This window comes from Topomyia yanbarensis, chromosome 2 (assembly GCF_030247195.1).
Source record: "Topomyia yanbarensis strain Yona2022 chromosome 2, ASM3024719v1, whole genome shotgun sequence".
Taxonomy (NCBI): Eukaryota; Metazoa; Arthropoda; class Insecta; order Diptera; family Culicidae; genus Topomyia; species Topomyia yanbarensis.
Genome location: NC_080671.1, coordinates 174,783,446 through 174,797,137, shown reverse-complemented (window position 1 = coordinate 174,797,137; position 13,692 = coordinate 174,783,446). Strand labels below are relative to the sequence as shown.

The 13,692-nt window shown below is 38.7% G+C and overlaps 3 protein-coding genes across 3 annotated transcripts; 2 read left to right on the top strand and 1 right to left on the bottom strand.

Moving 5' to 3' along the window:
- Positions 1-5,451: 5,451 nt before the first annotated feature.
- Positions 5,452-8,705, bottom strand: LOC131682181 (fibroblast growth factor receptor substrate 2). The gene has a single exon (XM_058963473.1). The coding sequence runs from the start codon at positions 8,378-8,380 to the stop codon at positions 6,644-6,646; it is 1,737 nt and encodes a 578-aa protein (XP_058819456.1). The 5' UTR covers positions 8,381-8,705; the 3' UTR covers positions 5,452-6,643.
- A 2,387-nt stretch (positions 8,706-11,092) lies between these two features.
- On the top strand, positions 11,093-11,996 carry LOC131682180 (NADH-quinone oxidoreductase subunit B 2-like). Its single transcript, XM_058963472.1, has 2 exons — positions 11,093-11,211; positions 11,272-11,996. Exon 2 carries the CDS (start codon positions 11,283-11,285, stop codon positions 11,925-11,927), a length of 645 nt encoding a protein of 214 aa, XP_058819455.1. The 5' UTR covers positions 11,093-11,211; positions 11,272-11,282; the 3' UTR covers positions 11,928-11,996.
- A 783-nt stretch (positions 11,997-12,779) lies between these two features.
- Positions 12,780-13,649, top strand: LOC131682179 (NADH-quinone oxidoreductase subunit B 2-like). Its single transcript, XM_058963471.1, has 2 exons — positions 12,780-12,864; positions 12,925-13,649. Exon 2 carries the CDS (start codon positions 12,936-12,938, stop codon positions 13,578-13,580), a length of 645 nt encoding a protein of 214 aa, XP_058819454.1. The 5' UTR covers positions 12,780-12,864; positions 12,925-12,935; the 3' UTR covers positions 13,581-13,649.
- Positions 13,650-13,692: the final 43 nt, after the last annotated feature.

The following is a 13,692-nucleotide window of genomic DNA, read 5'->3' as shown; positions in this document are numbered from 1 at the left end:
AGCCGAAAAACTGGCAGCTCTTATTTCAGGAAGAAAACACTGGCATCCCATGCAAATGCTCATGCTCTAACTTAACATCTTAACGTATGTACGAATAGCAAAACCAATTTGAAGATTTGCGGTTTTATATTTGTGGTTTCATATTTGTGCGAATATCTCCCGGTGGTACAGAAAAAAATATTGTTTATTTTTGGTTCTCTACGCCCGATGACACAAGGAAAGAGTAAAATAATCATCACCATAATCACAATACCTTTTCCACATCCATTCGAAAAGAACATGTTATGTGACTTCATGCTCGATTGGCTCCGGCATTTGACATGTTCAATAGACCTTTCTCGTCCGACCTAACCCCCTTTTTTCTTATTTTTATTCAAAAGACTACACATTTTTAAGAATATTGCCGTTGAAATGAGACTATTTGGAGCTATCGTAATTTTATAATGATTTTTTGAAATTGGAAAAATGCAAGAATGTTGAGTATTTTTTTCACCTTTGCAAGAATGGTGGGACTCAAAATGTGTGTTTAGGCAACACTGTTTTGTATATTTTTGCTTGAGTTCTTGGCAACGCGGCAAATGAAGTGGTGAGTCGCGGTACAAAGTTCATTGGTTATGTAAACAAACTAAAGTGAACCTCTCGGTGGAGAACATTGCATGATAATGTTTAACCTCACTTGTTTGACAGTTCAGAGAGATTGTTTACATGGTCTTGGAATTTTTGTTGATTTGATCATAGTATGAGAAACTTGGTTTGGTTCGCTGCCAAATGTTAACACTTTCCAAACAAGGTCGCTCAGCTGTAATTTTTTATTTGATGTCGGCATCATACATTGTTCCGTTAAATTTAACATTTTTACTTTTCTTGTACATGATTCATTGTAGAAGTAAGGAATTTCTAGCCAAACATTTGAAAAAGGCCCACTGCCAAATGCAAACAAATCGAATTTTCATGTTCTCTATTAAAATCCTGGGACAAAACCTGTGGATATGTTTTTTTCTGATCATTTGATCTCTTGTCTTGCATAGCCACTCTTTCTTCCTCATACATTTTAAATGGACTGGCTACATTTGACAGTTCCCCCTGACTGCATTTGACGGTTCCCTTTGGCTGCATTTGACAGCTCCCCCTGGCTGCAATTGACATTAGGTTTTTTCGTATCCACACGTCACGTCCCAGTTAAAAACTATCTATCTGGCCATGTGCATAAATATAACGTAACAATGGATTATGAAGAATTTAGATAATGATTTTATAACAAATTATAAAAGGGCCCGGCTGATATAAAAGTCCTAACTAGCAATACGCTTATTATAAAATGATTATAAAGGATTATTGTAACTGATTCCAAAAGGATTATAAAGGCAGTGAAATACGTACTCAACGAATTAAGGGGAGTGTCTCATGTAAACAATATGCACAATTAAACTAAATAAAACAGTATTAAATTTTTTAAATAGAATTATAATGAATTCGACCCAAACTTCTTTTGCCTTTTTCTCAAGGTTTACGTTTGACAGTTAGACCCTTTTCAAATGTTTCAAATGTTTGGGTAGAATTTAGATTATTAATTTATCGTTGTTGCGATCAATTTCATTTGGTTTGTTTTGTTCACAATGTTAGTCGCAGAGCATTTTGGTGATCTATGGCAATTGATGACCTTTATACCCCATACTAGGTCCGCTCCTGTTGCAGCTGTTTCGCCCCGTCCGGCACCGAGTCAACCGATGGTCCAGCCTGCGCCGCACTCGTCTGTCGCTATGCCAGTGGCAGGGACTTGGATTAAAGGCTAAAAGGTCAGCTACGGCTGGTGGTGTTGCTGCAATCGGTTTGCCTTCGGCCACGTTGGACATTCGGCTAACGGGAATATTCAGCGATTCCGATTCGAAGGAAGCAGCGCCAGTAGCAGACTGCTTCGGTTCAGCAATACGCTCCGGTATTGGACGAAGCAACACTCCGGCAGGACGAAGGTTTCAATGAGGGGCTCAGGCATAAGTAGCAGAGTCCTTGCACTTACTGCTTGTCGAGTGAATAATTCCGACGAAACCACTGCCACTCTCGCCAAGCTTGATCACCGTCATAAGTGCGACGTCAGCGGTATAATGCCAGGAATAGTCGAGAAGAGTGCCAGGACTGACTTGCCGAGAGCTACAAGATTAAATAGCAGGGCGTTTTTAAAGTGACCGTAGTATAACGTAGAGGCTTTAGGCAGATGATTTATTCAGTAGAATAAGATAGCAAAATTACCCAAAACATAAGAGCTGGCTGTCGAAGTGAATCCACACACATCATCACCTACAGAGGCAAGCAATATTGGAACGCAGCGAAATTCCTTACAATGAATTGATCTCGTTAGATGAAATTCCAGGAAGTACAATTTTCATAGCATAATTTAATCGACCGAAATTGTAGTCCTCAGTCGAGAGAGAGACTGAGAGTAGCAGCAGCTAGGAATTTTCTTTCGAAAGCTAGGGGACCATTAATAAATTACGTAACGCATTTAGGGGGGGGGGGGGGGGGGGTACGACAAGTTGTGACATAGGGGGAGGGGGTGTTAACTAGATCGTTACGTAACATGTTTTCATCAAAGAAAAAAAAAATTTCTTGGAATTTGTTACGTAACAGGGGAGGGGGGGATGGAGAAATTTGTGACAATTTGTTACATAGGGGGAGGGGGAGTCAATTTTGGGCAATTTTTGCGTTACGTAATTTATGAATGGTCCCTAGCAGCGGTTTCGCGTATCCTGCGCTAAGTAGAGAGCGTTAAGACAGATCTCTGAAGCATGTCAAGTGCTATCAGATGAGAAAAAACCTCGCATCTATGACCAGTACGACAAGGACGGTCTGCTGACCAACGGTTCCGTCCGGTACCACCATAACACACGGCACCGGCGACACATATATTCACAACATACTAATTACTTATCCTTCCGAAAAAGTAAATAAATTGACTATGAAATTTATCATTCGCTGCCTAGTTATTTCGTGCCAATTTGAACAAGATAGCAGATAGCTTTATTGCGGTGCCAAAATGAAGGCTACTCGGGATATAATATAAATTTACATATAATTTCTCCTCCCTGATATTCTACCAGAATGTATAATGCTCTGCATTATTATTATCATTCCAATCAAATCCTTCTTACTCCTTATCGTCAGTGCCGAGCGCTATTTTGCATTTGCCGGCCAAATCAACGACAATGCGATAATCGACGAAACTTTTGCTGTAATGGAACCTGAACACGAATAATAAATAATTGTTCCATTCGAAAGCGATAACCTTGTTGTCCTCATGTTTGCAGCTATCATACGCTGGTAGGCATTCTGACCAATGGAAACGCTCTTCGATATGGGCATTGAACGATCAAAATCATTTCAACAACTTATCATCGACCGAATTCGTTACCTATAAAGTTCAGGTAAACTTCACCAGCTAAAAATGAATAATCAATCGGATCATCTTGTTAGGAATTAACCCACGAGCAAACAAACAAATGTGTACAAACCCTTATCCATCATCCAGAAAGCAATCGTTTTATAGCCCAATGCTTGATCTTACGATTCAGAAAATGCCACCGGGTTTTACATCCAGCGCCGATTGGTCAATGTATGAACCAGGTTACCATTTTTCCAATCCTCATCCCTCTTGAGTTGATATTCTTTCAAAGAGCATCGAAAGTATTCAAGTAATGTAAATTTTAAAAGTCCGTGTAAACAAGTCTTAGGTAAACAAGCACACCGAACTGTCAGAAAAGTGCGGTTATACATTTTCATACAATGCTCTATATTATTGACAGGTATATGAATGAATCATTTCAGCATCAGTGATGCCAGGTCTATTTAAACAATAGCCTACAGTAAAAATATAAAAGTCTGCCGATTGCTACAAAAATCTTCAATAAATGTGTATAATTTAAATGATCAAAAATGTTGAAGGCTGGTGTATAAATTGGCTGGCATAGGCTTTGTTCTGCTAAATATTTGTAATCTGCAAAAGATCTGCAGTGAAAATGCAAAATCTGTAGATTTACTAATATATATGCATATCTGGCATCCTTTTAGTATTCCCCACAGGAAATTCATCCAAATGGTGTAAAAATATGGGGAAACAAGGCAAGATAGGTATTCAGAATATGGGGTTAAATGAGCAGCTTGCACTATTTTTGATTTTTTCAATAGTTAGAGGTACCAAATCATCGGGGCAATAGGCAGTAACGAATTGGGGATAAAAAAGGAAGCATCCTATCATATAAAATTTTTTGACGAGAAAGGTCTATTGGCTCCGCTCAGTGTCTCCGCTTAACTATGAATATATTAGGTATTAGGTTTTACACCAACCGACATAACCCCACAAAATGAGCCGGATGAACTTCGTTTGACAATTCTCGGTGGTTTGTTTACATTGTAGTTACGTAAGTTCGAATGTAACAGAGGAGCACCCGTTGCACTCGCACTCACGCAACTGACAAACTAAACAAACCACCGAGAATTGTCAAACATGAACTTCATTCATCATAAGTTCATTCGTGTCGTCATCTTGTAGAACTCAATTCTAGAGAAAATTTTCACTAGGACGTAAGTAACATTGAGAGCCTCTCTTTGTATACTTTCTCTTTTGTTTATTACGACGTCATTTGTCACTTTGCACCAATTTTCCAGTACATATCGAAAGCCGACGGTTTTTACTAGAATATTATGCAAAGAGTAGAATAGTAAATGTTGAAATGGCCGTGTAATGAGCAGAAGAGAAAGACCCCAAAGAGAATCTCTCATTGTTACTTACGTCCTATTCTAAATTTTCTCTAGAATTGTGCCGTTTGAATTGGGAGGAAAACAAATCGATTGTACGGCGAATTGGGAGGAAAACAGCTTGAGGGGAGCGCGGTAGTATAAAAATGCGAGATATCAGTGTGAGCATTTTAAACGTCAGATATCTCAATAGTAACTATATTCAGAACTCCGTGCTAAAGTTTAACTGGGTGGTGTGAGCATTGTTGCCAGGACTTCGGTTGAAAAGTATTTGCCATGGTTGCCAGAATTATTGTGCAATGAGTTCAACAGATGGTGAGTTTTGTGCAATGAGTTCAACAGATGTCGCTAGTATACCGTGGGCGATTATTTTTTTTTAGAATTTTCTTCAATGTGTTACGTCTGTTTGTCTGTGAGAATTGTTGTAAAAAGTTATAACACAACATCGAAAATATGAATACATGAAAATAATTTCCAAACAAAATAATAGACAAATAAATATCATCATGGCCGTACGCTCAATTTTGGAACTCACTGTATTACTTGAACCAATGCAGCCGGTGAACAAACATTGCGGACACTGCTCTATCTAAAATTTTGAAAAGCGTTGTGAATATATGCTTATTTACACTATAGAAAACCAATCTTGTGAGATTTTTTTGAAGAGCTGGTATTTTCACTGCTGAAAGTAAAAGCACGTACTTACTTTTATAATAAACTAGTAATATTTATTTAGTCTCACTATCTTAAAGTGTTTTAATCTTTTACAATCCTGTTCTTCCCTTTCTGAGCCTAAATCTATTTTGGCAATTATGTTACAAACTGGTCACCTATAACAAAACTTATACATTGTGTCTGAACCTTTTTACAATATACATCAATCAACATACGCTATATTTGCACTGTTATCTTTCTTTTTTTTTAATTCTTCATAACCAATATTGATTTCGTGTTTTTGCACAATTAACCTATAAATTGTGCCATCGCAGTAGATTTTACAAATTCCTTCTATAATATCAAATCAGCAGATAGTACTACAATGTAAAAATAATGAACTTATGAATAAATTACGTTATCATTAGATACTTATTCTCTGTTTATGACTTCAATAATATCATTTATTAGGTTAGCAAGACTATTATACATGAAACGTTAACGTCGGAAACGGTTTGGCATTGTTGCTACAATTAATTTAATTGGGTTTAGTGCATAGTACGGCATCGATTTACGATTAAAACATTTTTTCCTAACCTCAAATTTCGTAATCTTTTGATAAAAGATGAAAATTAAATTGTAATGATAGTATGTTAAAGAAAAATGTGTAGGAGGTGTGCGCACGCAATATTTAAAACCGAGAGCACGTCGTTTGGCATAAGTTCATTTGGCATAACAGCAGCTGACACATGCTTTCGTTTGGAATAATGGTCATTTGGGATAATTTGAAATATACATCGAATTCTCTATTATTAGGCGTTGTTTACCAAGGAATAACGGTGCAATATTTTTAGCAACAATGAGGTTTGTTTACGACAGGAGTTTGATCTAAATCCAAAGTTTAATCCTTCTGGTTAAACAATTCACGGAGCCTCCTTATTGAAATGTTCGTTACCTTCTACATCAAAACTTGTGTAGAAATCGTTCCGAATTTTTGAAGCTATTGAAGAATTGATGGATCACTGCTTCTACAGTGAACAGAAAAAAAGATACAAGTTTAGACCTTTAAGCTATTGAACGATAGAAAGGACAATCCATCTCATGGCTATTCTAAACCTATCGTCCTAATTTTTAATCATAACCGACATAGAACTTTCAGTAAAACCTCATTGAACTAATCCATTATTACACATACCATACCGGTTCCGAGGAAGCCTTCATGCAACCCTTAAGCATAATACTAATCGCTCACCGAATTACTCTGTCGGGTTAATGGCGTTACGGTGGAGTTGTGACGGGTCTTACGCGAGCCTTCACTGTCCAGTTCAGACGAAGGCGTGGTCGAGTTGCTTAGGGCGAATGTCTTGTTGAAATCGATCGTTGCATAGCCGAGTGATGCTTTCTTTGGGCTCTCTGGGGGCAGCAAACCCCCAGCCAGGGGGCCTTGTGAGAGCGGCGTGGTAGCAACTGTTGCTGGTTCGCTTGGATTGTTTAGATTTATAGCTGCTGGGTTATTGTTGTTATTCGCTGTCGGGGTAATCCCAGTTGGTGAAGTGACCGATGCCGGTGCGGTAATATTATTTGACGAGTTAGACTGGTCGAGATCCAGAACAATGTAGTGAACTTTTCGATTAACTGACGTCGGCGTACAAGGTTCAGAATGATCCAACGGAAGTTCGACGTTAGCAAATATGTCCGGTTTGGAGTATCGACCACGTAGCAGAGCGGATTTCATTTCGCCTGGCTCTAGATTTTCGTAAAAGCGTGTTGGATCGATCATGTATGTTGAATTTAGGCGCAGATGGGTAAGCATACTTGGTCCTACCAAAGTTGGTGTTTTCACATTTTGATACTGGTTTTCATCAAATGAACCGGCGTTGTTGTTGATAGAAATTAGACTAGAATTACTTTTGCTGGCTGGTTTTGCTTTTGCCTTAGGAACACTTTCTGGCATGCAAGCAATATTCACGTTCATATACATTCGTGCAGGGTCCATCTCATTGGTTATTTGTGGCATTTCCAGTGGAAGAGGATTCAGGTCAGGTTTACTAGTTGATAAAGCTGGTTCATTGTCAGCACTAGGAGCTATTTCTTGAGGTGGGATATCCAAAGACATACGATTCACAGGGGGATTTATAACAGCGGTACTAGCGCTATCTTTCATAGGAAATTCCTGGTACAGGTTACTGACCCCGTGATGAGTGCCACTAGAAGCACTACTTGTTGGTAAAGGATTTAGGGTAGTAACTTCCAAAATATTGGTTACACTGTTAGGCGAGCCTGGGGACGTCACATCTGGACTGATAGGGCCACTGCTAACAGAACTCAATCTCAAACCCTGCTGAAATCGTGTGGTAACTGTTTGCGGCTGGCCACCTGGTCTACTTGGCGTTGGCTCAAGATAGTTAGCCTCTAGGGGGAGTGTATCAGTACTGCGACTTTGGTTCGAATTTGAATGAATGGTTCCATTAGGACTTAGAGATTGGCTAGTAGCTATTCCAGTGCGATTTATAATATAGCTACCAGTTCCCGTAGCATTTTGCTGACCGCTCCTTGTGGCGGTGTTGTTTTGCGATACACTTCTTGCCGCCACCGATGGTCCGGAAGAAGCAACCGGTATAGGGTAAGGGTCGTTTGGATTCGTATTTTCATCGCTGTATATTCGTCCCTGGATGTAAGACTGCACTGTATAGAACAATGTTTCCGCTCTTCGACACTTAAACGCGTAAATACCTTCTCCCGTAGTGCATCTTCTCCCCGCTTCGAAACTGAACTGATCTACGTTGCAACCGTATCTTCTGAGGCATTTAAGCGGCCAAGTAGTGGGATCTTTTCCTTTCCTGTATAATGTTAGCTCTGTACGGGAAACTTCTAGCTGACCGCTCCACAAAGGGGTTCCATCGTCGTCTATATTGATCACGTAGAATATATTTGGATGCACATCGTTAATATCCTTTTTTGAATTGATGCACCCCATTGTGGTTTGTGGCAGCAGTTTGCGGTATTATTTGTCTTCTTCAATCGCGTAGACAGCTACAGGAGCGGCTACGGTAGAGGGATTTTTCCCTTTCGAACTTTGTAATCATTTTCCAGGTACGACCCAAGTGGTGGAAAAGCGTCTTAACTATAATTTCTGCATAAACTACACAGCATTCTCTTACTACTTTTACTAACACTTATTGACAATACTACACAATATCTGAATTTGAAATTTAAGACTAATTTCATCTAATCATCGAGAGGAGATGAAAATAATGGAAAATTTTTATTTTCATGAATCTTCTATTTTTTGTCTTTTTGGGAATTCCTCACTGATGGACTAACTTGTATGCAACTTTCGTACTAAAAAGTAACTGTCATCGAAATCGAACTGCCTATCGAGCAATATTTTTCACAAGGACGTACCTGTGATCGTGTGGATTCAAGAAAATCGATATTGAAATTTTTCGAAATAAATTTTATTAAATACCAAAGCTAATTCGAAAGCCAAAACAAACATGACAAATAAATGCATTTCATTAATGTTTCAAAACGAGAAGGTCCATCGTTGGCTGGCCAAAACAGAAAATTCAACTGCATGTTCATAATTAAGATTTCTGAGAGCTCAGAAAAATACGAGGGACAAGCACTAGGGTAACCAACCTAATTTGGACCCCTACATATTTTGGACCCTGTTAATGTACACTCAAGTTTTTTTTACGCGGTTTTTTTTTGCGCGGTATTTTTTTATGCGGTTTTTTTTTACGCGGATTTTGAAATTTACGCGGTTTTCATTTACGCGGATTTTGAAATTTACGCGGTTTTCATTTACGCGGATTTTGAAATTTACGCGGTTTTCATTTACGCGATTTTTGAAATTTACGCGGTTTTCATTTACGCGGATTTTGGAATTTACGCGGTATCCATCAATGAGGTTCCCTTTATCGCGGATTCTTAAATTTAAGTGGTCTTCATTTACGCGGATTTTGAAATTTACGCGGTTTTCATTTACGCGGATTTTGAAATTTACGCGGTTTTCATTTACGCGGATTTTGAAATTTACGCGGTTTTCATTTACGCGGATTTTGAAATTTACGCGGTTTTCATTTACGCGGATTTTGAAATTTACGCGGTTTTCATTTACGCGGTTTTCATTTACGCGGCTCGTATCCCCCGCGTAAAAAAAAACCTGAGTGTATTTGCCTCCTACATCGCCAAGTTTCTCTACATTTGTTTGGTTTGATGCAGTAATTACATTCCTTGGGTTGTCTATTAAGTTTCAACAAATACAAATTACTTACTTTACGTTTGGAGATAAAATTCATTACGAGCTCTTCCATCTATTTCTTCGTCCCACCCTTGAATTATTAACGTGTCATAGGTTGCAGATTTGAAATGTAAATCAACCCTTTTCAAACTTTGCGCGGAAGGTAGTTTCTTCACAACATCGATGGTTGGAATCAGTTACCACAAGTCAGGTCAATGGCTTCAGGTATGAATCCTGCTTTACTAGCGCTCCAGCGTTGGAAAAACGGTTTAAAACCGTTTGAAGTCTTCATGTGATTGACCTGCACGTAAAAATTTGGTTCTGTAGATGTAGAGAAATAAAAACAACGAAAACGTGACCTACCATTAACGTCTATGTTAACAGCATAATGCAGTTCTTGAACTAGTGTCCATTAATTCAACATCCGAGAAGCGGGATAACTACAGGTGCAAATCATCAATATCATCTATTAACTGTTGGAGCGGTAGGGTTTGATTGTTTTATAGTTCTTGAAACTGTTCGTTGAAGCGCTTATCTCTTCCTCGCTAGAAAAGGCTAGCCAGTGGATCAGGTAGATTCGGCGTTGGCTGGCGAGGCGCTTTTGTCAATATGCTCGTCGTATCTGAAGCATGGCTACTTTGTACATATTAAGTTAGATCCTCTTTCTCTTTTAATCGGTAATTTTCTTGACTTCGAGCAGCCAAAATCCGAGTGATTACGGTGAGTATTAACATGTACCTGTTGTCTCCGAATGACATGAAACATTTCACTTGATTTTTTCGTCCTTCATTTTTGAATGCTGCGCAAACATTACTAACCAGTTGCAGCTTCCGTCTATGATCGTTCGCATTTCGATCGTAATCCGAAACAAACCAATGAACTTCAAAACTAATAAGTGAAAATGTTATCCAACAGGATCACCGACTAATTACTGTAATTATTAAAGAAATCTCAAATTTTCGTCAACAGGAAACAATTGCATGTGTCAATCGTTGCTAAACAAATTCATCCGTGCAGCCAGTTTTAACACTATTTCATCAAAGTACACTGTCACTTTGACAGTGTACCTCGGTGTACCACTGGGTAGCTTAAAACGTGTCCTCGAAAAATCGTCAGAGCATTCCGTATTAACATATTTGTATTTGGTAATAGTCTATTTTACATTGAAATTTACTGTACAAACGTTAAAGTTTATTGTTTTTGTATTGTAGCATAACACTAAAACTTACTGTAAATTATTGTAAAATTACTGTATTGTCACAGTGAAAATCATGGTTTTGTTACTGTACATTTCTATTCGGGTAATAGGGCACTTCTGAAAACATGCCCTAGATTTGTAGTAAAATATCCATACTATATTCTTTTTTTTACAGTGCGCACGATTTGCAAGATAAACTTTGCCTCGCAGGTTTTATCAAAGTGCAGAAAATGGTAATCAAAATAAAAAAGGAGGTGACAGCTAGCTTTCGGTCTCGTTTTGTTCTGCTGATTGACAACTTGCGTAACAATTTTTTACAGTCGAGTCGTCGAAGAAAACATTTTTGGCGATTTTTTGTAAGAAGGTATATTAACATTATTAGCAATTAGCTGCAAAATATTTATTATAATCTTTTCCGCCACAGCACAAACGAAAATGATTCGCTCTGCGGTGATTCCGGTTCTTGCAAATGGTTGGAAAGCTGCAATCCCTCGCGGCTCTGCTGCTGGTTTTAATGCGACTCAAGTTCGCGAGAAAAACACTTTACCTGTAGTGGAAAAGGACAAACCGGAGAAATTGTCTTATTCGCCATTTGGAACCAAACAGTCCAACTGGGCTGAATGGGGTGTAGCTCGGCTAGACGATCTACTGAATTGGGGTCGTAAGGGCTCTATCTGGCCGCTTACCTTCGGATTGGCTTGCTGTGCCGTCGAGATGATGCACATTGCAGCTCCTCGTTATGACATGAATCGCTTCGGAGTCACATTCCGTGCTTCTCCGCGACAGGCAGACTGTATCATTGTAGCTGGTACTTTGACAAACAAAATGGCTCCAGCTTTGAGGAAAGTTTATGACCAAATGCCTGAACCCCGATGGGTCATTTCAATGGGAAGCTGTGCCAATGGAGGTGGATATTATCATTACTCATACTCAGTTGTAAGAGGTTGCGACCGCATAATTCCGGTTGATATTTACGTTCCCGGATGCCCTCCAACGGCGGAAGCATTACTCTATGGTGTACTGCAGTTGCAGAAAAAAATTAAAAGGATGAAGGCTCTTCAAATGTGGTACAGAAAGTAGATCAAGTTATCTGAATTTTAGATTGTGCTGTTGCCCATAAAGTTATATACGTCGAAAGTGAAACAATAATTATTGATACATTTCATTCTATTGAATCTATCCGAAATCGAACGATGGAATAAGCGGCCCTTACACGTTCAATATTTTTGTCCATACACAGTATTGTTACAATACAATATTGTTACAATATTTCAATCCCATTTGAAATCCACATCGTCAATACAACTTTGTTCCATTACACGTACAATACTTTTGTCAATACTCTAGTATTTTCAAAAATATTGAACGTGTAAGGGCCGCTATAGAATCCACTACCGTTAAATTTAGCAAGATTCAATCATCTGGCGAAACAGCAGAGTACGGATTGCATACGCTAAGGCGATTTAATGGCACACTCCTGGTCAAACCAAGAAGTCGTACTTAGGGTTCTCATCAGGGTAAAAAGGCGAATCCAGTTTTTTACGTGCCATAATGGCGGTCTAAATTGTTTAGTTCGTAATATCCCGAATAGAAATGTACAGTAACAAAAACCCGAATTTCACTGTGACAGTACAGAAATTTTACAATAATTTACAGCAAGTTTTAGTGTTACGCTACAATACGAAAACAATAAACTTCAACGTTTTTACAGTTAATTTTATTGTAAAATAGATTTTTACAGTGAAAAAGGGGGATGGTTATGTATCTTAACATTAAAAAAATCGATTTTTCTCCGCACATTATTTTCTCGAAAACTAAAATTTTATGTGAATTTACTGTATCAGTTTTATTGTTACATGAAATTTTATCGTAAATCTATTGCGAGAACTCTGCATCGAACAATGTTGAAACAGTAATAACTATAATATTTATTGTTTTATGATTGTTTGTAGGGTAAATGCAATTTTTTACAGTCGAGTCGTCGAAGAAAACATTTTTGGCGATTTTTTGTAAGAAGGTATATTAACATTATTAGCAATTAGCTGCAAAATATTTATTATAATCTTTTCCGCCACAGCACAAACGAAAATGATTCGCTCTGCGGTGATTCCGGTTCTTGCAAATGGTTGGAAAGCTGCAATCCCTCGCGGCTCTGCTGCTGGTTTTAATGCGACTCAAGTTCGCGAGAAAAACACTTTACCTGTAGTGGAAAAGGACAAACCGGAGAAATTGTCTTATTCGCCATTTGGAACCAAACAGTCCAACTGGGCTGAATGGGGTGTAGCTCGGCTAGACGATCTACTGAATTGGGGTCGTAAGGGCTCTATCTGGCCGCTTACCTTCGGATTGGCTTGCTGTGCCGTCGAGATGATGCACATTGCAGCTCCTCGTTATGACATGAATCGCTTCGGAGTCACATTCCGTGCTTCTCCGCGACAGGCAGACTGTATCATTGTAGCTGGTACTTTGACAAACAAAATGGCTCCAGCTTTGAGGAAAGTTTATGACCAAATGCCTGAACCCCGATGGGTCATTTCAATGGGAAGCTGTGCCAATGGAGGTGGATATTATCATTACTCATACTCAGTTGTAAGAGGTTGCGACCGCATAATTCCGGTTGATATTTACGTTCCCGGATGCCCTCCAACGGCGGAAGCATTACTCTATGGTGTACTGCAGTTGCAGAAAAAAATTAAAAGGATGAAGGCTCTTCAAATGTGGTACAGAAAGTAGATCAAGTTATCTGAATTTTAGATTGTGCTGTTGCCCATAAAGTTATATACGTCGAAAGTGAAACAATAATTATTGATACATTTCATTCTATTGAATCTATCCGAAATCGAAC